At 42.6% G+C, this 24,368-nt stretch overlaps 1 protein-coding gene across 3 annotated transcripts in view; it reads left to right on the top strand.

The window, feature by feature from the left end:
* Positions 1-22,955, top strand: part of SEC24C (SEC24 homolog C, COPII coat complex component) — a 34,990-nt gene extending 12,035 nt beyond the window's left edge. For all 3 annotated transcript variants that reach the window (XM_082223563.1, XM_082223562.1, XM_082223561.1), the window contains 17 exons: positions 1,995-2,106; positions 2,653-2,780; positions 4,935-5,073; positions 5,791-5,906; positions 6,598-6,722; positions 7,050-7,241; positions 8,391-8,484; positions 9,842-9,958; positions 12,481-12,651; positions 13,649-13,745; positions 13,921-14,066; positions 14,271-14,409; positions 16,192-16,310; positions 17,233-17,412; positions 19,013-19,204; positions 20,247-20,336; positions 20,674-22,955. In XM_082223563.1, coding sequence (XP_082079689.1) covers positions 1,995-2,106; positions 2,653-2,780; positions 4,935-5,073; positions 5,791-5,906; positions 6,598-6,722; positions 7,050-7,241; positions 8,391-8,484; positions 9,842-9,958; positions 12,481-12,651; positions 13,649-13,745; positions 13,921-14,066; positions 14,271-14,409; positions 16,192-16,310; positions 17,233-17,412; positions 19,013-19,204; positions 20,247-20,336; positions 20,674-20,814 — 2,298 coding nt within the window. In that variant the 3' untranslated portion in view covers positions 20,815-22,955. The remainder of the gene's footprint in view (positions 1-1,994; positions 2,107-2,652; positions 2,781-4,934; positions 5,074-5,790; positions 5,907-6,597; positions 6,723-7,049; positions 7,242-8,390; positions 8,485-9,841; positions 9,959-12,480; positions 12,652-13,648; positions 13,746-13,920; positions 14,067-14,270; positions 14,410-16,191; positions 16,311-17,232; positions 17,413-19,012; positions 19,205-20,246; positions 20,337-20,673) is intronic.
* The last annotated feature ends 1,413 nt before the right edge of the window (positions 22,956-24,368 follow it).

Here is a 24,368-nt window from a genome sequence, read left to right as displayed (position 1 = left end):
TAAGGTAATGAAGTGGTATTTCCTTCTTGAAATTAAGTAATTTTTAAGCAAAATACTTCTGAATATTACGTTTGTCAGTTTTGCACTATGAATAATAATGAATTCAGCATTGAATTTGGCATAATCCACTTGGAACTCTTTTTCAGTCCTGCGCTTCTGAAATGAATGGTGTGTTTTTTCACAAGGCCCACCGAACTAAGAGGGAGTTTCCAGTGGATTTGTGCATAACCTGTATAATTTTCCTGGACAGAAATCTTAAAACTCATTTTATTTAGGTCTTTCTTTTACATTGAAAAAAGGATTCAAGTTTTAATTTTTAGTGGGATTCAGAAGTCATTATTTTAACATTTCCCTCCTAATACAAGAAGTTCATGCGTGTATATTTGAGGGGAAATGGAGATGATAAATACATTGAATTTTCTACTGTAATGTCTCGCTTAGGCAGCAGTTTATTGAATATGGTTTATTAATGAAAGATAGTCCATCACAATACTATTTCAGTAACAGACAAAATGACAAATTGCAAATTGGTTTGCAATTAAATTTTTCAGTGTGGCTTGTCTATTGCCCCTGCGTTGTTGTGTCTTGAACAGGCTGAAGTTGGTTCACAACACTTGAATCTCCTCAGTGGTGTTAACAACTTCAGTTAGTTTGTAGTATCTTCCCAGCATGGTCACTCACCTTTTGTACGCAGCCTCTTCATTGGTGTGTTTCAGATGCAAGTGTAAGGGGTATTTATTAGTGCTCTTGTCATAGGAGGCATACTAGCAAAGGAATAAAGACATGAAGGGAAAGGGAGGGTTGAATGCCCTCATTCGCAAGGTGAAGTAGATTTCCATGCTAGTACTTAAAAGCCATACAGCGGTGGATTGCCAGAGAACATCATCTTTTCTATAACTTTTTTGGGAGGAACGAGTACATATTTTTAATCCAGTAGGTGGAAAGTAGTTTCAAATAATATTACATTACCATTTAACTTGCCTTGTTGTTTTATGTTGAAGGGCTGAAAGCAGGATTATCCAGATTTTAAAAACTTGTGGCCACTCCTTGGGTTACAGACCAGCAACTACTGTGGTTAACCAACTATTGCTTAATGGCACGATTGTTCTTAGATTCGAACTGAACTCAGGGTAGTATGAATGGTAACCTGAGATTGCAATCTGGGCAAAGGTGAGGACAAGTGCCCTGATAAGTAGACTTGAAAGGGCTTTGCAGAAGTGCATTTTTGGAGAAGCAGCTTGCCAAAGACTGTGGTGGCTTGACAGATGTGGGAATTCCTTTCCAGGCATTGGGATTAGTACGTCCAGATTACCCAGAATGGCCATAGTAAGATGAGAAGTGGGAGGGAAGAATTAGTGTGGCTGGGTGTAAATTAGCACCCAACTTAGCCTTCTTCCTGATGTGAAGCTTTTAGGTGGATTTTGTCTTGTTTTGAGAATCAATTCATTATATCACTCGCACCTGCATTTAGAAGTGGCACAGCCCATACGCAAGTTATCTCGGTGAAAACTAAAACTTAACTCTCACGAGTTCTTAAATTTGCCACTGTATTGGTTTTGTCTTGTTGTTTATCATCTTAACTTGAATCACCTTTTGAAAACAAGCATACTGGGACATGGCAAACTACAGTGCTGCCAAAATGCTTCCAAAATTCTTGGACGATAAATTCTCAGACCCTGCTGCGTAGGCAGTTTGCAACAAAAGTTGCTGATGAGCAATGAGCAGGAACTTCCTTGGGCCCAGGATTTTTAGATTAGTGGACTTAATATCTGGAAATGTAGAGTTTAACATGCTAATTGTATTATCTTCAAATTGACTATTCCCTTATCCCCCAAATCCTCAGCAAAAGCAAAATGATAGACTCCTAAACCATACGTAGTTGTTATTTAGTGATCGATTGCAAATCTTTGGCTACCACTAAACTTGAAAGTTGCATTATCACCAGTTTTTGTGCAGCGTCCACTGTACCACTAACTTTCTGCTTACCATTTTAGATCCAGGTAATTGAAGATGACAGGAATAATCGTGGGTCAGAGCCATTCATCACTGGAGTCCGTGGGCAAGTCCCACCCCTTGTCACTACCAATTTTTTGGTCAAAGATCAAGGTAAAATGTTCACCTAGCCAAAGATTTTCTATAGGTCTAGCCATTCTAGTCTTTTGCAGTAAAGACAACAAAGTCTCTCATGACAACAAAGTCTCTCATGAGGCAAAGATAAGTATCAGTCATTGCCGGAAAAAAGAAGGAAAACAACATGGCCTTTTGTCATAGAGACTGTGATCACATAGATTCATATCAACTCTTTCGTCTTGCGAGTTTTTCGTCTTGCGGGTCATTCGTCTTGCGAGGTACCACTGTAACTAGATATATCAGTGCTAGTCACTACCATCCTGGCTGTGAACCCTAATGTCCATACACACAGGAGTCCCTTCTTCCACTTGAAATTGCCTGCATGCCAGTATATTCTTCAGAGGTCCTTCTCCAGGTTCTCCTGTGCCCCAAGGTTAGGTGGATGGTGACTAGCAATATGTGACTGTTAGTCCCCCTTGAGTGTAAAAACTGAAGAGTTGGGATATAAGTCATTGAAATAAAGTGATTTGTTGGTGTTGATGTATGGATAGAGTTTTGATTTTCTTCTTCTCTGTTTTTCAGGTAATGCCAGTCCCCGCTACATAAGATGTACATCCTATAATATCCCATGCACCTCAGATATGGCCAAGCAGTCACAAGTTCCTCTTGCTGCAGTCATAAAGCCATTGGCTGCACTTCCTGCAGAAGAGGTGAGACTGATATCCCTGACCCTTCAGATAAAATAGCAAGTTTGTCAGTAGCACCTGTTTGTTTTGTCACCACTCATACTTTTAGCACTGCTAGTTAATGAATCTATCCAAATAAAAGTGCTCGAGTAGATGTTCAAAATTACTTGCCGTGCAGTTTTCTGTGCTTGTGTTTATTACCTAAGCACTAGCAATCTTTAATTCAAACATTTGTGCCATGCTCCACAAGGTTCCAATGTGTTGCCCATCCTCTTTAACATCTAGATCGGAGTGGGGAAGCTTTTCAGCCCGGTGGGCCAGATCCTTAGCATCCAAACTTGGAAGCCACTGAGCCTTGGCACTGATCTCATGCACCCTTTTTGGCAGGGATTGGCTCCATTTCTAGGTAAAGAGCTCCAAGTAAAACCAATCCCAGCAGGGTTTGGATTTGGTGCAAAATTTAAATGGCACGGAATGTAAGTCCTGCTCTTCAAGGAACAATTGGGAATGCATTTTAAGGCTCCTGGTGGAGTCACTGAAGCTGTGTCCCCACACCTAACACCATATTTACTGCCCACTGTCTCCAAGTCATAGGGGAATGCTGCAGATTTTGTTACCAAAGTCCAGTGCTTTACTTTATCCCATAGGAGTGAATGAAAAACTGAACAAGACTGTTCGCTGCATTCCCTGCCTTAGGTCGCATTAGAGCATGACAGCACAATGAAACCCATTTTTTTCGACAACCTGTTTCAGCCATTCAAACCCTTTAAGCCAAAAAAACCTATCTGTAGAGAAATGAAAGCTGGACAGATGTTTCACTTTCAAAAAGAGGTATTAATCTAATTCAGTAGTCTCCTATCTCACGATAAACTGGTTTTTAATAATAATAATAATAATAATAATAATAATAATAATAATAATAATTTATACCCCGCCCATCTGGCTGGGCTTCCCCCAGCCACTCTGGGCGGCTTCCAAAAGAATATTAAAATACTATAATACATCAAACATTAAAAGCTTCCCTAAACAGGGCTGCCTTCAGATGTCTTCTAAAAGCCTGGTAGTTGTTGTTCTCTTTGACATCTGGTGGGAGGGCGTTCCACAGGGCGGGCGCCACTACCGAGAAGGCCCTCTGCCTGGTTCCCTGTAACTTGGCTTCTCGCAGTGAGGGAACCACCAGAAGGCCCTCGGCACTGGACCTCAGTGTCCGGGCAGAACGATGGGGGTGGAGACACTCCTTCAGGTATACTGGACCGAGGCCGTTTAGGGCTTTAAAGGTCAGCACCAACACTTTGAATTGTGCTCGGAAACGTACTGGGAGCCAATGTAGGTCTTTCAAGACCGGTGTTATGTGGTCTCTGCGGCCGCTCCCAGTCACCAGTCTAGTTTCCGGGTGCTTAGAAGCCGGTGCTTATTGAGGGAGGGGGAAAGTTTTGCAGCGGCCACCCGAAAGCCTTTTGATAGCTTCATGCAGAGCCTAGCTATGCAATACTTTTTTTAAAATTGGCAGGTGTTGCTTCCAGTGTCCAGGGACTTGTCTGGCAGCTGTGTCCCCCACCTGTTAGGGGAAATAAGACACTGAATTAGTTAATGTTCAGAAGTATCCAGGAGAAGGGGTGTTAAAGTGAGACTAGCAAAACCCAACTTTCAGAATGGTTGAAATGTTGCACCTGTCCTTTAGAGATGTTTGCTCCTTAGTGCAAGGAGGCGTTTGGAGGCCTTGAAAAGGGGTCCTTGCTGCCTTAAGGACTTCATTTATAGCCTCTGCAGTGGCAGCACACTACATATTTTTATAAACACAAGTATGGATTCTGGTTCTCTAATATGAATAAAAATGGGTCCATATTTCTTACCTCTTAAGAGTAAGATGCTCTTAATCAAACATAAGTTGTTTCAAGCAAGGAGCTTGTAAGCTTTTAGCTAAAAGTTATACTGAAGAATGGGTTTTCTTTTCTTGGGACGGAGAGCATGATAAGAAAAGATAAGGGATTTACTGCTTGGTATAGTCTTACACAGCTGATCTTATATTACAGGACAGATGTAGGAAAAGGCAAGTTGCTTTGCTGACATGAATGCTAGAGCAAAGTGGCAGAAGGCATGCTCCCAGATATCACCTGTTGAGGAAAAGGGAAGCTACTTTAAATAGCACCAATGTCTTCCCCCCCTTTTTTTTTTCAGGCTCCTCCTTATTTGGTAGACCATGGAGAATCAGGCCCTATCCGATGCAATAGGTGTAAAGCCTACATGTGCCCTTTTATGCAATTCATTGAAGGTGGAAGAAGATTTCAATGCTGCTTCTGTAGTTGTGTCACTGAGGGTAAGAGTTTTTGATTAAGAAGCAGTTCTAGAGGGTGGGGAGGGAGATGGTTCTATTTCGGCCGGAAAAAAGTGCAAAGACTATTTTAATGGTAATTGTAAAATTCTGGGCAATCAATTAAAACGCTCTTGCTGAAGAGGCATGCCACTAGATTCTTGAGCAATTTTTCTTGCTTTGAATATTCCTAAACTTAGGAGCAAGTCTGTGCATCAAACCTGTGTAGATATACAGCATTCTTCAGTTTTAGTATACCTGCAGACCTGATTAGGTAACACTGGTTGTAGCAGACTGTTCTTTCCATGCTGTGCCTATACTCAGACTTGGTTTGTGAGTATACACATAAAACGTGTAAGAATCAGGAAATGCCAGCTTCAGCTTCATGAGAATCCCTGTGTACTTGGCTGACTGCAATATTCATTAACATGGAACTGCTCCATTATTTAAAGCGGTCCGGGTAAATGACAAAAATAGGAAATGTCATGCATGAAATTGGTCCATAGCTGGCCAGATCGCAATAAACTGGACCCCGGAGGCCTTTGATAGTTGCGGTTTCTTTCTTACTGGTGGTGTTTTCCCAACTGTCCGTCAAAATCTTCCTGGTTTGGTACCTGAAGTGCCCTTCCTTACCACGGTAAACTTCATTTACCCATCTAGGAAAGTGGATGTATTTGAGCTTCTCTCTCTTTCTCTTTTCTTTTCCCCTTCCCCTTTCCTTAGTGCCATCTCAGTACTTTCAGCACTTGGATCATACGGGCAGGCGGGTGGACTACTATGACAGACCTGAGTTATCATTGGGGTCCTATGAGTTCTTGGCAACTGTTGACTACTGCAAGGTACGATGACTTGTAAGCACAGTGTTGTCTTAAGTAAACGTCACTTTTGCCCCATTGCTCAAGGTAGGAACAATAGACTTTCATGAGTTTGTTCTTGAAGTCCTTAAGTCTGCCAAGGGAGAAAAAGGTATTTTCTTGATGATGACCCAAATAACATAATACAAACCAGCACTGCACCAGGTTACCACTGTCAGATTTTTGAAACTAGAAGGCAAAGTACACAAAGTAGTTGTCTGCTTACCTAAGAGCTGGACTCTAGGCTCTTAAAAACTTTACATGCATTTAATAAGCTTAGGAAATCCTGTCCAAGGTGTGAGCTGAGGAATGCTCACATATGTTTTTCTTTTACTGGTGCATTGATCATTCTCTTCCTTTGAGTTCTCAAGGGAAGAGGGTTTAAATCTGTAGAGAGCGACTTTGCTCTCTGAATGTGTAATATGCATTTGGGAATTCTCACTCAGGACATACATCCTACCAGGTTCTTTATAATTACCCACTTCGTTCTAGTGCGGTGATGGTAAGGATCATGATGTGACCCCCCCCCCATCACTGGCATAAGAAGCATAGTTATCAAGGCAACAGTGGAAAATGGAAGTTGCAGATAGAACTGTATACAGTTTTTGTGTTCAGTGTGCGAAATACATGTTAATAACAAATGCTTAGTGGTGGTGTTTTCTTCTTCTCTTCTCAGAATAACAAGTATCCCAACCCCCCTGCTTATATTTTCATGATTGATGTATCATACAATGCAGTAAGAAGTGGCTTGGTAAGGCTGATCTGTGAAGAGTTGAAGACGCTCCTGGACTACCTGCCCAGGTAACCATGCAAGCTTCCCAAGACATTCTCATTGTGTGGAACCATTACTGCGTTGCCCATTTATTTATTTAGAAAATGCTTAGTGATTTGCCTCTCAATAAAATACTCACAATGTGGAAGCATTTGACAATTGTATGGTTTGTTTTATTTATTTGTATATTTTCTTTATCTGCTAGGAATTTTCAGTTGAATGCTGCTTGTAGAATCTGGAGCAGAATTATATGGTGCCACTATTATTTGAGCTTACACTGCTTTACTTTGCATGTGTGTTTTCATGGCGTATTTAATTTATTCTCCCCCTTTTTTTCCTTTTTGGGGGAAAAGCAGAGAAGGAAACATGGAAGAATCAGCCATCCGTGTGGGCTTTGTTACCTACAACAAAGTTCTGCACTTCTATAATGTGAAGAGCTCCCTGGGGCAGCCACAAATGATGGTTGTGTCAGATGTAGCAGATATGTTTGTCCCTCTGCTCGATGGTTTCCTGGTGAATGTTAATGAATCCCGCACAGTTTTCACTAGGTAAGTAGGAGCTGGTACAGATCAATCAATGGTTTGTATGTCCTGTTACATACAGTAGCTATCGTGGAACACTCCCTGTGGAACGCCCTCCCACCAGATGTCAAAGAGAACAACAACTACCACACTTTTAGAAGACATCTGAAGGCAGCCCTGTTTAGGGAAGCTTTTAATGTTTGATGTATCACAGTATTTTAATATTCTTTTGGAAGCCGCCCAGAGTGGTTAGGGAAACCCAGCCAGATGGGCGGGGTATAAATAATAATAATAATAATAATAATAATAATAATAATAATAATAATAATAATAATAATTATTATTATTATTATTATTATTATTATTATTATTATTATTATATTTCTAAGGTTCTTTTGCCCGTACATAAGCTTAAAGAAAATGATGTATTAAGTACCAAAACCCATAAAAATAATTGTGGTTTTTGAGGATGAGGTAGAGAAGGGGAGCATCTCTTGTGGTGGGCTGGTTTACCCTCTGTTGTGGGAGCTTGCACTGCGTTCCTTTATAGATATAGAAAAAGTACAGTGGATGTTGGTGGCACCTAGGTGGGGCTCCTGGGTGGAGTCCAGGAGGTCACAAGGGCAGAGCCTTGGCAGTGACTCCCTGTGAGGTCCTCCTCCTCTGCCTTGCAAATAAATAGTGAACATCTAAGCAGTTTGCTGTGTTTGCTTCACCAAAAGTGACCTCTCCAGAGCACAAGCCTGAGGAGTGTGTTTGGAAGTCCTGGGCTGCCAGACAACAATATGTGCTTGGCATCTTGGTTCGGAATGGGTCCCTGCTGTCACACTTGCTCTCTGGAATTCCCTCTCCTCTCAGCCTTGGTGTTTTGTTGTGTGACAGGGCCTTGGCTTTGAGGAGGGGGTTCAGAATCTTGGCAGGGCTTTGTCCCACTTTGCCTGTAAAAGGAGCCTCCCCTGAAAAAAGGTCAGGCAATTGGAAAAAGAAGGCGAGTACATGACCCAAAACCTGCTGTTCCATATGCAGGGAAAGGAAGCAAGCACCTTTTCCCAGAAGCTGTTAAAATGGCCAAACAAACATGCCATATCTTTAATCTGCAAAGTATCAGTTTCCACTGACTGGAATTGACCTAGTGAATTTTACATGTCTCTTGACTTGCACTTCCTTGATTTGCAGCTTGCTGGATCAGATACCAGAAATGTTTGCTGATACAAGAGAAACAGAAACTGTGTTTGCCCCAGTAATTCAGGCTGGCATGGAGGCTCTGAAGGTTTGTTCAGCATTCTAAACTGACTTCTAACATCTCTTCATTTTGTATTGTAGTATTGGAACCTCTTTCCCAGCACCTCGTAAAGTTGCTGAAGCGTTGAGAGGTCATAAATGTATGAAGCATTTATGGAAATGTAACTAATTTACAATTAAAAGTGGCTTTTTAACTACAGCTTGCCTTGCAACTTATAGGATAGTCTAACTGGTAAAAACGGGGAAAAGCAAAGAGGTGTTCTGTTCCGTGAGCACAGAGGATCTTGCAAAGTAGAGACGGAGTTGGGTTTCAGGAACACGTTGAAAGCAAGAATTTGGTCTATCACTGCACACTTACCATACATTGCTAGTGAATGGTTTAAAAATTGTTCATTACCAGCGGTAGCAAACACAGCCATGAGACTTCTCAGTAAGCTTTTGTGGATTGTATGTCTCCAAAGATAAGAACGATTTTTCCATGCTTTTGAGCCTGACATAGAAGTATCACAGCACTGTGCATTTTCATGGCCTTTTGGTCCTGATGCCTACATCCCCCATACCCATTTTGCAAGCACATATAAAAATCTGCCAACGCTTCATGCATCACAAGTGAGCTCTAGTCCGCAAAAACCTTTAACATAATACATCTGTTTGTATTTGAGCTTCCACGGGGTTCTTGGTGGATGCTTTTCTTTTTCAAGGAGTTAAGTTATCGGAGAGCGCATTTATAGGAACTGTAGATAGGCAGTCAGAAACCTGGTGCTATGTTTTCCCTTTTGAAAGCTTGTTCTTGCAGTCTCAGACTTCAAAGCTGTTTGAATGGTATGCTGAAGTTTTGGCAAACCTACTAAGTTAATCTGACAAGCGTATATGTGTAGCTGGTTGTTAAAGCTGAGGGCTGCCAAGTGTGCCCTCCCCCCCGCACCCATTCATATGGCCACTATTCCCTTCCAAATTTTGTAATTGAAAAACTTCGGTCTTCTGCTTTCAGGGGTAGCAGTCAGGCTTCTGGGCAGATATGGTGGGCTTCAGTAATGAGCTTGTGGCTACTAGCATTTGCTCTAGTTTCTTTGTTCCCTTGCCAAACATCTGGGGCTCCAAGATGAAATCATAGCAGTCTTTATGTGAATACATATAGCAGCATATTGAGAGTAAGGAGAATGCACAGAGCACTATCTTGGATGACAGGCCATGTCAAGTATTTTAGGCCTTAGTTCTACTTGCAGGGGAACCAAATTGCTTTTTATAGCAGACAGCACTCAGTATCTTACAACAACGTATGTTTGGAGAACATGGTTGCTGAAGGCAGACCCAGAGTCGCTGAACCCAGAGTCCCTCAGTTATATTTGTGTCTTACTTAATGGCTTTTGTATGCTTATTTGCAGGCAGCAGAGTGTGCTGGCAAGCTCTTTATATTTCATACATCACTGCCTATTGCCGAGGCCCCGGGGAAGCTGAAGAACAGAGATGACAAGAAACTGATAAACACTGATAAAGAAAAGGTAGCGGGACTTGTGTTCTGTGGGTTGCATTTGGCTTTTCTTCACCAGTGGGTTCATTTAAGGAAAAATATTTCCTTCTTAACTCCTCTGCCTGCTTTTCTTCCATTATACTTTCCTGTTTACAGGATGCACATTTCACACAAGCACACCATGCCTTATTTTCTCTCCTGGAAATCACCTGAAATTCTCAGCAACGTGGTCGTTGAGGGACATGCCGGTTCAGAAAGCTGCATAGATCTCTTCATTAGTTGTAACCCCCCTGCTGTAACTTGCAGCAAAAAAATGAAATGATTGTTTTTAAATGTGGTGATTCCTAAGAGAGGCAGTAGTTAGTATGAAAGCATGTGTTGTCACTTTTTTTCAGCTGTCAGACAAGAAGAAAAAAGAATCCTATATATGTACAACATTTTAGCAGAATTCTTAGAACCAAATTTAACATTTAACTATGAATATTCACTCTGCCTCTTGAGGTACTCTGAACAGCACTTGGAAAGAGAGTTGTTGAGAGAGCCTTCCTTTTTTTAAACAGGAAGATGTGCTAGCTCCCATTCTGAGCAGAGGAGCTGAGCTTGCTAGTTCAGAACAAAGCTATTTGCAAAGTGTGCTGTTTTATTCTAAAATGGTTTCTGTAGCTTGTTTCTTAAAGGACGTGCCAGGGAGGATTAATTTTTTTTAAAGCTCCTTCCAGTAGTTCCCCACCTAAACTTTCCTCTTTTCCTCTTTTCTACTCTTGTAGCATCCTAGAAATGACAGTAATTAGTCATACAACAAAGAATAACCTGCAGTTATTAGAACAGGGGTTCCCAAACTAAGGCCAGTGGGCCGAATAAGGCCCAAGGGACTCGTTTATCTGGCCCACAGCAACCCCCACTGCTGCCGCCCGCTCTTACCGGCGCTTTGCTGTGCAGCTGCCCACTTCCGGGTTGGAGGAGCACTGGAAATAGGTTGTGCGCATGCGCAAGTGTTATTTCCTGTGCACATCCGGGTTGGAGGAGGCCTGTGCACATGCGCACAAGCTATTTCCGGTGCTCCTCCAAACCGGAAGTGGGCCGGAAATAGCATGTGCGCATGCATATAGGCACGCACTCCTCCGGCCCGCCACGTGATCAGTGCTGGAGACACCAACCTGAGGCGCAGTAAATTTGTGCTGATACCTGTATTAGAATATAGCAGTCTGGTGCTGTGGGGGGAGGGAGGAAAAAGGGGGGGGGAGAAATAAGGATGATATGTTTCTGGATAATATGTTTTGTTTTAATTTTGAATAAAAAGTTATTTTATATACCGTATTTTTTGCTCTATAACACGCACCTGACCATAACACGCACATAGTTTTTAGAGGAGGAAAACACTAAAAAAATTTCTGAATGAAACAGTGGATGTATCATTTTGGTGCTTCATGCTGTGGCCACAGACATGTGATTTGACTGTGAGTTTGGGGTAGGCCAATGCAAAAATCCTGAGAATCCATGCGGATCTGTGCTTTGTAACCACAGCAACCGGAAACAGCTTTTACAACTTTTTAAACAAAGCAACTGAAAACAGAAGAGGGTGGGCAATAAGACCCTGAGGCAGAATGCAGGAAAGCAGCAGCCTCCTCTCTGCAGCGCGCAATCTGAGTTTTGCCTGATTTTTGCCCCTGCACTCGGGCCAGTCGGCTCCAGGGACCACACATTCGCTCAATAACACGCACAGACATTTCCCCTTACTTTTTAAGAGAAAAAATGTGAGTGTTATAGAGAGAAAAATACGGTGTGTGTGTGTGTGTGTGTGTGTATATAATCAGTACAGTGGTATCTTGGTTTTTGAACGTCTCCGTTGACAAACATTTTGGTTTTTGAATGCCGTAAACCTGGAGGTAAATGCTTCGGTTTTCAAACGCGCCTTGGAAGTCGAACATGCCACGCGACTTCCGTGTTGAGGCTTTCGTTTTCAGTTTTCAATGTTTTGGAACTCGAATGGTCTTCCGGAACGGATTACATTCGAAAACCGAGGTATCACTGTAGTGTAAGCCTTGGAAAACCTGAGACGCTGGATCAAAAAACTCTGTAGAGGACCTTACTTCCTTTTGCAGGTTACTTGAGTTACTTGTTTATCTAGTTCTGATTTTAGTGATATTTTGTGCTCTTAAATTGTGGGTGGTAGGTTTTTTTAGGTTTCAAAATTGTGATTTATTATATTTGCTAAGTTGTAAATCACTTGGTAAATCTTTAGCTCAAAGCATGCTGTAAAAATATTTTACATTAAGAAACTTTGCTAAAAACTGGTTGAAAATTCACCAGGAGTCTTGCAAAGCTGGCCTTGTGTGGAGTCTTCCAACATTGTCATCACTGAAGGTAGAACGTTTTAATGTCCCCGATGTACTGCAAGACATCACGTATTGTGCCCTGTGGTTGGTTTTGCTTCTTTTTTGTCACATGATCAGGAATAGAGAGCAGACTGTAAACCTGCTGCATCAGAAATTGTCAATTATTAATCTTATTTCTTTTCTCTCTGCTCCTCTTTTTTCCCTTTTGCCTCTCTAGACTCTCTTTCAGCCTCAGACAAACTTCTATAACAACTTAGCCAAGGAATGTGTAGCACAAGGCTGCTGTGTGGATCTCTTCCTTTTCCCAAATCAGTATTTGGATGTGGCTACCTTGGGGGTTGTTCCTCATCAAACAGGTGGCTCCCTTTATAAGTACACATTTTTCCAGGTATGATCTATCTTTGATTTGATGCCTGCTCCATATAGATGATTTAAGTAGACAGTAGTTGCCCTGCTGATCTCAGAGGAGAGAAGATAAAAAGCTGGATTAACTTTTTTATTGGACCAGTTTGGGTTTTTTAGGAGTCTGCAAGCCATTTCCAGTTACATGAAGATCAGTTCTCTTGTTGTTACTTACTAGCGACGCTGCCCTGCTTCATGATTTCTCTGAAACCTATTGGCTCCGTAGTCCAATTTGACTTATCATTTGTACAAGATGAAATGTACAATTGACATTTTGTCACGGATAGATGAAAAACGTACAGAAAGAGCAATGGTTTCTTGCAGTGATACTCTTTCAGAAGAGTGTCTTGGCTTTCAGGTGAATTCCTCCAATCAGCATACACTAAATAGGGGTTTAATTTCCATCTTAATAGTACAAAATAAAGCATAGCTTACAGAATGACGGCCCAGAATTTTTAGTTTGTTTGAAACAAGCAGCCTTCCCGTTGTGCCAAAATGCCATAAAGATGGCACCACGTGAGCCTCTCTGGAAGGCTTCTCCCATGACTGGATGGCCAGCACCAGTTCTCTCTCTGTAGTAGCCACCCACCTTGCCTCATTTTTGTGAGGAGGGCAGCAACGGGCACAAAACAGCACCTCTTAAGGGAAGCTTCAGGTTTAGGTATATATGCATGACAGAAGACCATTTTTCATGTAACCTGGTCCCAAGGTCCTAAGGGCTTTTAAAGTTAAAACCAGCACTTTAAATTGAGCCCAGAAATGAACTGGGGAGCCAATGGATCGTTGTATAGCTTACAGATAATGGGTTTCTTTAAAACTGCAGGTGTGCTTGCATATTTTGTGTGTTAATTTAATGGGATAAGGTTTGTTCCTGGAGAGTCTAGCAAGATGATCCTAGGACTGATGGCTAGTAGCACTTTTAATATCCCTGGGGCACTTCTATACTTCTTGTGTGACACCTGCTGTCTGTCTCTGCACGCTAGGTGGAAACGGATCAGGAACGCTTCTTGAACGATTTGCGCAGAGATGTTCAGAAAGAAGTGGGCTTTGATGCTGTGATGAGGGTCCGCACAAGCACTGGTACGTACTTATGAAGATGCTGTCTGGATTTTAGGAGTGTGCAGGGGTCTAGCGCTCGAACCTGCGAAAGTTAGGATGCCCTATACTGCCAGTATCAATCCCTTTTGCTCAGTGGTAGCTTTCTGGAATGATGGACTCTAAAGGATTTCTTACCACATGTTCTCTTGCCTCCCAGGTATTCGCGCAACAGATTTCTTTGGAGCTTTTTACATGAGCAACACCACAGATGTGGAATTAGCCGGCCTAGACTGTGACAAAACAATCACCGTGGAGTTCAAACATGATGATAAGCTTAGTGAAGAAAGTGGAGCACTTCTTCAGGTGATGCATGTGAGATGGGCGATAATGGGTCGTGTTTTCCCTCCCTTATTCCAATTCTTGTTTAGCCCCAAAATATTCAGTGCTGTTTAGGCCTTCAGCCATTTAAGCACAGCAGTTGTGTCAGATTTGTTGGAAGCCCACGTAGTGGTACCGAACTTTCTTTTGCATGCTAATGGTTCTGCTTGTAATTTCTCTCTCATGTAGTGTGCTATATTGTATACAAGCTGTGCAGGACAGAGGCGACTGCGTATTCACAACCTCTCCTTGAACTGCTGCACTCAGCTGGCTGATCTTTATAGGAACTGTGAGACGGACACACTTATCAACTTCTTGGCCAAATTTGGTAAGAAAACTGTAACAGTTTCCTGGAGAAGACAGCTATTCACAAGAAGCTTTGGGAGGGAACATTCTTCTTGTACTGTGAATATAGTTTAATGTAAATGGGTGTGTGCTGCCTTCCAAGCGAATGTAGTTAAAGACAAAGTCAAAATATTCTTCTTCAGATACACTGGAAAAAGCAAGGAATCCAATATTTCTATTAAGACCAGATATGAAAACTATGGAGAGGCCTGGTCTTAATAGAGATATTGGATTCCTGTCTTATTACATATGCTAATCATCTGCATACTATCCCTTGCTTTTTCCTGTAGGACTAATTGCCATCGTTAACAGTCATCAGCAGGTTTACCATACTCATTGAGTCAATCACCCATCTCCTACTACCCTCCTGAGAAACACCCCACCCCACCCTCCAACTATATATAAGGGTCTGCTGACTTCTGTTTCAGTGTATCTGAAGAAGTATGCATGCACATGAAAGCTTATACCAAGAACAAACTTAGTTGGTCTCTAAGGTGCTACTGGACAATTTTTTTATGTAGTGAAAGACAGTTTGCACAGTGGGTGCTAGATCTACATATAAGAGCATCCTAACCAAGACTTGGCAATAGACTAACCTGCTTTGACTAAGCCTGTTCTCACAGTGTCTTAAGACCATGGCTGATGATAGAAAAAAACATTGCTTATGTTTTCTCCCAGCTATCTTAGCCTATGACAAATTTATCCCCTCGGTTTGCCAGCATGCGTGTGATTTAGCACTACATTACATCATTGTGTGGCCTGAAACCATGGACTCGCCTTTAAGAGAGGCTGCCAAAATAAACGCATGGAATGTATCGGCCATAATTTTTATTGAAAGCAAGAGGGCTTAATGAAGTAATCAGATATCAAGTAAAAGAGCCTGATCCGAGAAACACAACATCCATGGCTCCCACTATCACCCATATCTTTCATATTTGGACAGGGAGAAACATCCTTTGCAGGAAGATCTTCATCTTTTAAAATGTCATCATATCTATAAAGTTAATTTTCCTGTTTAAGAATGCTCCATTTAGAATGTGCAGGTTGGCTACATTACTATACAAATAAACAGATTCTGGGGTATAGAACTTAATATACGTGTGCCCAGAAGTCTGCTTCTGAATTCCAGTTGCTGGAAAGCACAAGAGGAGAAAATGTTCTTTTACTTGGGTCCTGCTTGTGGGCTTCCCATAGAACAAGATGCTGGACCACTGGTCGGATCCAGCAGGTCCTTCTTTATGTTCTCAGGAGAGGCTAATTTTTTTTATCTGTAAGCCACCTTAAGTCCTGTCAGGGGGGAAGGTGGGGTGTAAATAAATAAAAGAATAATAGAACTGCTAAGCAATAAGTGCTTAAATCACTGATGTCCATGGTGAAAGTGTGTTTAGTAACAACTGATCTCTCTTTATCAAGACAAAGCAATTAAAATTACTCTCTCTCTCCCCCCCCCCATTTCTCTAACACGAGGATCTATAGTGGGGAAGCATGTAATTTGCCCCCAGGTCCAGTCCCTGACACCCCCAGTTAAAAGCTCTCTTGATAGCAGAGCTGGGAAGGGGTCTGTCTTAGGCTTTGGGGAGACACTTCCAGCCAGTGGACAGCACTTAACTAGGTGGAGCCATGGACTGACTCAGTCCAAAGCAGCCTCATATTACCACAGCAGAGCAAGATACCTTGTTGGTGGTTTTCCAGGCGACTTATTTAAATCTTTTTTACATCAGCTTGCATAGGACTTTCTAAGCAAGATGTTGTTCTTTTCCTAAAGCATATCGTGGAGTTCTGAACAATCCAGTCAAGACAGTGAGAGATACGCTGATCAATCAGTGTGCGCAGATACTGGCATGCTACCGGAAAAACTGTGCTAGCCCTTCTTCTGCCGGACAGGTAACTTCTTGGTTCTGGGGTACTAATCCTGAATTGGGAGGCTGGGAGAGCAGCCGGAAGTGGTCTGCTTAATAATGATGCTAACATGGAAAGGAACCTTCTAGCTCACTCCTTAGAACTGCGTTCCAGATAGCTGCTTTGTGAAATAGGGTAGTGGCTTCAGCCTTCCTGCATTTCATGAACTTTATGAAACTGAGAAATGAACCTGAGTTATTTTCTTGCAATAACTTTAATCTTACTATAGCACAGTGATAGTGAAGATACTTCACCATAGTATTGCAGGTGAAAAGAACCTGAAAGGCCATGTAAACCCCAACACAGGGGCAAATCCATTCACTATCTCCGATCAACATACACAATCCAGACCATAATATGCCTTGAGCTGCAAGTGGTTGTAGAAGCAATTGCTTTTACGGCAGTTTACTTCAAAGGCCCCTGCCTATAAGCAAGCCACATGCTACAGAATATGCAGTATGTACTAAGCAGTGTTCAAGGAAGTTGTTTTCAGGTCTCTTCTGATATTTACGATAGGTTGCAGTTTTAGTCTGAAATACAGCAGTAGAAATTAAAGAATCTCCTGAAGTAGTTGCCCTGATCTTTGTTAAAGACTGACGGTTTTGTTTCTTTTACATCAGTGGTGTCCAAACTTTTTTCAAAGAGGGCCAAATTTGATGAAGTGAAGGGCCATAAGGGTCAACCATATTAGTTGAGGGTTTTTTTAGGATTGAAGTTGTTGAGGATCCCTTATTTTAGGATTTTACCCCTGGATTAAACTGGACATACCTGTTTTGCATCTATGCCAATGTTAGCAATGATTCTCTTCAATTTTTACAAAGTTAAAATGCTCGTAAGTTCTCTTTCTCTCTGCCACCCCTTTCCCTAACGAGTGATTTTCTCAAATTTCGTCTCTTACCACTTTCAGCTGATTCTTCCTGAATGCATGAAGCTGCTCCCTGTGTATCTGAACTGTGTTTTGAAAAGTGATGTGCTTCAGCCTGGGGCAGAAGTCACCACTGATGACCGATCCTACATCCGCCAGCTAATCACCTCCATGGATGTGGCAGATACAAATGTTTTCTTTTACCCCAGACTGCTGCCACTGGTAAGCATTTCTGCACATAGAAAACTTGTAATTGCTTAAACATACAACTCATGAAATAAGGGGGAATTAAGATGTTTGGGTGAGGCTGCTTTGTCTAAGTTGAGAGTACTTGTAACTTAGAAAATTGTAACATTTCTTCTGTTGGAGCTCTGACACATACAGTTGTGTTTATGTCAAGACATGCTGCCTGCAATATAAGAAAATAAAAAGTATTGTTCTCCCTGGTACTGCAAGAGTATCAGGAGACTCCATGCACAGTGCTACCCTTGAGCTCAGCCTGTTAGTAGCCTTGGGAAATTGGGCACAAGTGTCTGAACAAGGAGCCGTGATTCCTGTGCGATACCACACAATATCCCTCTGCCACACTTTCCAGCTGTAAACCTGGAACTTCCGCGGGATGTAAGGAAGGCAGTGCAAGTCCACTGATAAGGGGAAGGTCAGCATCCTGGAGATCACAACTTTTGGTTGTGTACCAACACCAGCCAAGAATTGTTGAGCCCTGTTTGCATCCCCTTGATACAGGGAAATTGGGTCGTATTCTCAACCAGGTCTGCCAATATAAAGGTTACTAACATCTTAGGGCAGGTGTCTGAAGGGGCAGCACCTCTTCCCCATATCATTTTAGCCAGGTTTGAAGTTAGCTGGGAAGGCTGTTCTGGCAGTGCCATTGTTGCATGAGATTAGGAGATCTGTGGCTCACCAGAGAACTTCTCAGCAATAGCACCCCAGCTATGGAATATTCTTTCCCACCCATTGAGGCGTTCCCAAAGTAAAGGAAGGATTGAACTCTGATTAATAAGAATACAAACAGAGGCTTGAACCAGCAAGGGTGCGTTTAATAATCTCTCTCTGTCCAGCCCCTGGCCCAGGTCGTTGTATTCACAAAAGAACTTTTTACAGAGTGTTCGTAAGAATTTCCCCAGCCACTCTAGGGATTTCCCTAGGCACTGCTGGTCTCCTCCTACCCCTAGAGAGGAAATGGCGTATGCTGGGTCTCCTGAGCTCTGCAACTGCTTAGCATGATTCAAATCAGGCCCCTTTTCCTCCTGTGACAACTTTTGATTCAACTGGTGGGTAAGGTTGGTTTGATTCCCTTGTTCCCAGTGTAGATCTTTATTTCCTCCTCATTCTGTTGTAGATGCGTGTGGTTCACCTCTTCCACCACGCTTTCTGAGTGGGCCATTATGCGCATGGGAGCTCGTTGTGCACTGAGTTACATTGCCATACTACCTGATACATTTTGTGAAGTGTGGTCAGTTTTGTTGTTACTGTGTTTGAAATGGTTGTGACTTGCCCCCAAGGTCCCATGTAATGGGGTGGGATATAAACGTAATACATGAAGCAAATCAGCTTGGTCCAGTCACGGACAGCAGATGCCCAAGATTTCAGACAGCATGTACTGTACTGCTGAATTACAACCCTCCTCCTGAACATGTCTTTTTAAACAAAAGATGGGATTCTGAGAGTTTTGCAACGATTGCCACATTCTCTCCCAGTCTGTGTGATTCAGTGGTCATTTGCAAAACTGTCCATCCTGTTTAGTAATGTTGTGAACTTGCAAATGTCCTGCAGCGCAGTGACTCCAGTTCTATATCTACAGACCAAGATAGATCCCAACAGTGACTCCTTACCACCAGCAATCAGAAACTCTGAAGAGCGGCTTTCCAAGGGTGACATATATCTGCTAGAAAATGGGCTGAACATCTTTTTGTGGGTAGGAGCGAATGTTCAGCAAGGGCTGATCCAGAACCTCTTTGGAGTGGCATCTTTTGGCCAAATCAGCAGCAATATGGTAAGTGGGGTCATGCTGGGCAACAAGAAGATTTCTCCTCATTCTTAGGGTGCTGCCTAACTTTCTGCTTGCAGGATTCCCCCCCAAAAAAAAGATCTGGCAAGATTCTGAATAATGGGACCAGCCCTGTGTAAGGGTCCCAACTCTCTGATTTGTCTTCTGGCTCCTTAACACAGTAGATGGAACAGATCAGTTACTTACAATTCCACACCTAAACCATTGGTCCATGTAGCTCAGTATTGTTGACACTGACCAGCTGTAGTTCTCCAGGATTCAGACTGCGGGCATTCCCAGCCCTACCTTGAGATGCCAGGGGTTGAATTTGGGAGCCTCTACGTGTAGTCCCTACGTGTAGGGACGCAGGTGGCGCTGTGGGTAAAAGCCTCAGCGCCTAGGGCTTGCCGATCGAAAGGTCGGCGGTTCGAATCCCTGCGGTGGGGTGCGCTCCCGTCGTTCGGTCCCAGCGCCTGCCAACCTAGCAGTTCGAAAGCACCCCCGGGTGCAAGTAGATAAATAGGGACCGCTTACAAGCGGGAAGGTAAACGGCGTTTTCGTGTGCAGCTCTGGTTCGCCAGAGCAGCGATGTCACGCTGGCCACGTGACCCGGAAGTGTCTTCGGACAGCGCTGGCCCCCGGCCTCTTGAGTGAGATGGGCGCACAACCCTAGAGTCTGGCAAGACTGGCCCGTACGGGCAGGGGTACCTTTACGTGTAGTGCAGGTGCTTTGCCACTGAGCTGTGGCATTTCCCAAATCATGGGTAAGAGTGAGCAGTGCTGTGAAAGGAGTTTCGGCAAGATTGGGTAGCTCTTCTACATGTGGGTCAAGGTGGTTTTTGTGATGCATTCATCATTTTGTGTGTGTGTGTGCTGAACTGGGAATGTTCCTTCTTGCTAGTTTTGAGGAGATCCAAGCTAGCTGTTTAGTACCTCTATTGATTATGACATATTTGTGACTAGTAAATAACTCCGCTGGCCCACGTGCGAATGGATGTTTTGAAGTGGTTCTAGATCATCTGTGATATATTTTAACTCTGTGTTGCAGTGCGTGCTGCCAGTTTTGGACAATCCCTTTTCGAAGAGAGTACGGTCTGTCATTGATATGTTCCAGTCTCAAAGATCACGCTATATGAAGGTAATTGATGCTTGCTTGTGATTGGGGTATTTTTAATCGTTGCCTTCTGTAATCTCTGCGCATCAAATAATGTATATGAAACTTATGTTTGAATAAAGGGGGGGCGGCGTAAATAACACAATACCATAGTACTTGCAGTTTCTAGAACCTCACAGTGGGTTCTAACAGTGTTTTCCCTATGCAGATTAGAACGGGGCTTTATTATATTGTGTTGGAAACGTATTTCGTTGTACAGACCATAGCTAGCCAATGCTAGAACTTCCAAGGTTCCATCAATACTTTGCACCAAAGGCACCACTCTCTAACATCTTACTAACATTTTCCTTTTGCTTTGTAGCTCATGGTTGTCAAGCAGGAAGACAAACTGGATATGCTGTTCAAACACTTTTTGGTGGAAGATAAGAGCATGAATGGGGGTGCTTCATATGTGGACTTCCTCTGTCACATGCACAAGGAGATCCGCCAGTTGCTGAGCTAGAGCTGGAGATGCGCTGGATTCCAGCACTGACACTTCTATGTTCACTAACCGCCTGATGAATGGGCCCAGCTCCTTCGAGAAGGACAATACAGAAAGCTGTACAATTCCATAATTTTTAATTCACTGTGCATAAACAGTTTCAGCATCTCCCAAAACCCTTTGAAGAAGTGAGGCATGGACAGACGAAACATCAGCTATAGGGGTGGGTGTGGGAATGTTATTTGATTCCAGGCCTTGGACCTGTGCCCCTCTTCTTGTGCTTGGCAGGTATCTGTACCTCCTGCCGCCCAGCCCCCCAGTTCTGTTATAACAAATGTTATTTGAGTTTCACTATACAAGATTAAGCATCAGGTGAAAAGGTGATTGCTCTTCAGAACCACACAGTGGGTGTTAAGTTTGTGCATGTGATACACTGTATGAAAAGGAGCCAGTTTGGGGGGGGGCGGGCTTGGGGGGGAGTGGAAGGTGGCAGGCCCTGTTCAACCAAAGAGTAGGAGATTGATAAAGCAGCCAAGCTGGGGCTTTTTACACCTTCGCTTATAAGTGGAGAGAGCAATATACTGTAAGCAAGTTATACAGTGGCATCTTCTAGGAAACACCTGAGCTGTTAGGGAAAATAGCAGGCTAGGCATGCCTTCACTGTAGTTGCTTTGCTGTGTGGATATGCCTTGGAATAAGTGAGTGATAATGAGCAGGTGCTGTTTTGGGGAAAGTGAAATTATTCGGGGTTGGTATAAACAGGTGTCGCCTCCACCACCCCTTGAGAAAAACAGCATCTTCTTTCTTTCTTTCTTTCTTTCTTTCTTTCTTTCTTTCTTTCTTTCTTTCTTTCTTTCTTTTTCTGCCAGTGTCCTCTTGCTTTGGTGGTCTGTTGCCTCTTTCCATTCACGCGGTAGGGTTTTGTCTGGAATATCCTTTTCAAAGGAAGATAGCCGTGCTTTCCCTTTCTTATCACTTTGAAAAAGTTGTGTTTATACGCAACACAGGAGTTTGCTTGGAGAGACAGTCTATGTTTGAATTGTATCCAAGAAGCACTGAGAGGTCCTGTATCACCAATTCAGAAGGAGTTGCTCATATTCATAACGTAAGCTTCAAATCATGCCACTAATGTATTCTGAAATTCAAACCTTTAGTAGCTCTGAATAATTTTGGTCATGCAGTACTTAAATGGCTACATCTGGGCAGTTCTTACTAGTCCATCGGTGTAGGATATCTGTGGCATGCCTGCTTGTGGTCTTGTTACAACAAATCAAGCAGACTTATGGTTGACCCCTCCAAGGCTGAGCAGAAAGTATTCTGCTTTGTATTAGACAGAAAGATGGTGAGTTTGAGACTCTAGGAGTCAAAGGGCTCATTCGTTTTTAAAAAGACACTAACCTTTTGTTTCTAATGCTACACTTAGGAATTCTTGCAGTGCCCAGAATGTACTTGGGGAACCGGCAGCACCGAAACGTGAAAAAAGGAAAAGCAGGGAGGTAGATCGCTTAGACAAATGATGGATTAAGACTGAATATAAGTAAAGCATTTATTCCATCTGCCATTGAAAATTGAAGTTGAAACCTTATATACATGACAGATTAAATAATCCAGGAGTGTGGTTTCTAGTCCCTTGAACTATAGTGTGTGTATGCGTGTGTGTTTGTAAATATTTTTCCTTCTACTGCAGCTAGTTTGTCTTCCCTTTCATCACACAGTGAAGGGGAGTATCCGAAAAACTGTTAACTGGCCACACCTCAGTGAGTTTCTCAGCAGTCTTAAACACATTTGCAAGTGTGGCTAACCCCCCCCCCCCTTCCTCCTGCCAAACATACATACTGTCTCCAACCAAAAAAATTAGAAATCTTTTAAACCAGTGAAGAGATTTGCTCCCCAAGACTCCACAACCGGACTTCCAGAATACTAATTTCTAGAATTAATATAAAAGAAAATATACGATCATAAATCTTTCTTCACTTTTTTCAATGCATCTTTTAATTTGTAAAGAAATAAAAATATATGAAGATGTATTTTATGTCATTGTTAGTAAATAAATACTGATTATTTTTTTCCAAGCCCTGTATTTTGGGGATGGGAGAGAGCTGGTGTGCAGGTGACTCAATCAAGTTCCGTCATGGCAAATAAAACTGTTATTTGCAACGATATCTGAAAGAATTCCGTAAGGTGCTTATAATGTTTTGCTTTCTGGATTAAACACATTTCAGCTTTCAATACTATGACCTTCACTTCCTGCTAGGAATGCAGTGAAACATATTAGCATACATGGCCTTCTCATAAAATGAAAACACCATCTTGAAAAGATGCTCCCCCATAGCTTCCTATTTTCATGAATATAGATTGATCTCAATCATGGCAGAAGATCTTGCACTTTCTTCGTAGCCCATTTATAATTCTTATGTAGTTGCTCAAATAGAAATGAGGTTTATTTCTCTTAAATCACTGATATTGCTGCCGCTACTGTTAATAATTGTTGCATGTCGGCTGTTGCTCCCATTGTTTCCAAGTCCAGAAGCAATCACAGGAGCATCAAAATACTTCTACAGTGGAATCCATTCCTGATTTGTTTGTTTGGAGAGTTAGCAATTCATCCTGGTTTTCTGTCCACAACCGCAATCATTATCCAGTTGCCTTTTTTGCTACTTGCTTTTCTTCACTATTTAGTTCTGCTGCTGGTGTGCCTTAAAAGTTAAGTCTTCAAGCATCATCTCAACAAGCCTGCTTCAGCCTCAAGGTTAGTTGCATTGGGGGAGCTGCCTGTGTTTGAGAGTAAGAGGAAGAAGTTACATATGATCCTGTGTAGGTCTGCTCAGAATAAGGACATTCTAGATCCAATGGAACTCGCTCCCAAGGATGCAACATAGCAAGGAAGGAAGGTATGGCTTAAAAGGTAGCAGGTTGCTACAACATTTTATGTTGAGAAGCAGTATTTCATTTACGGCAAAAATATTCCCATTGATTCACTCCCACCTACGCCCTCAAACAGTGAGTAAGACTGCAGTATAAGGGTTAGTATAGGACTACAGCTGGGGAGACCTAGCTTCAAATTCCTGCTCATTCACAAAGCTGCTTAGGAAATAAATACTGGGTATGGTCTCATGCTGTGGGACATGGGTGGCGCTGTAGGTTAAACCACAGAACCTAGGCCTTGCTGATCTGAAGGTCGGCGGTTCGAATCCCCACAATGGGGTGAGCTCCCGTTGCTCGGTCCGTGCTCCTGCCAACCTAGCAGTTCGAAAGCACAAAGTGCAATTAGATAAATAGGTACCGCTCCGGCGGGAAGGTAAACAGCGTTTCCATGCACTGCTCTGGTTTTGCCAGAAGTGGTTTAGTCATGCTGGCCACATGACCCGGAAGCTGTACGCCGGCTCCCTCGGCCAATAAAGCGAGATGAGCGCCGAAACCCCAGAGTTGGCCACGACTGGACCTAATGGTCAGGGGTCCCTTTATCTTTTACCTTTATGGTCTCATGCATACATAAAAAATAAGGGGTGGGGGGAACCTTGAATTTTTTGTGTTGCTTGCCTGCCTCTGGCTATTAAACTAAAGTTGCTAGACAT

Source organism: Podarcis vaucheri (genome assembly GCF_965113315.1).
Source record: "Podarcis vaucheri genome assembly, chromosome: 5".
NCBI lineage: Eukaryota > Metazoa > Chordata > Lepidosauria > Squamata > Lacertidae > Podarcis > Podarcis vaucheri.
This window is presented reverse-complemented; position numbering and strand designations above follow the sequence as displayed.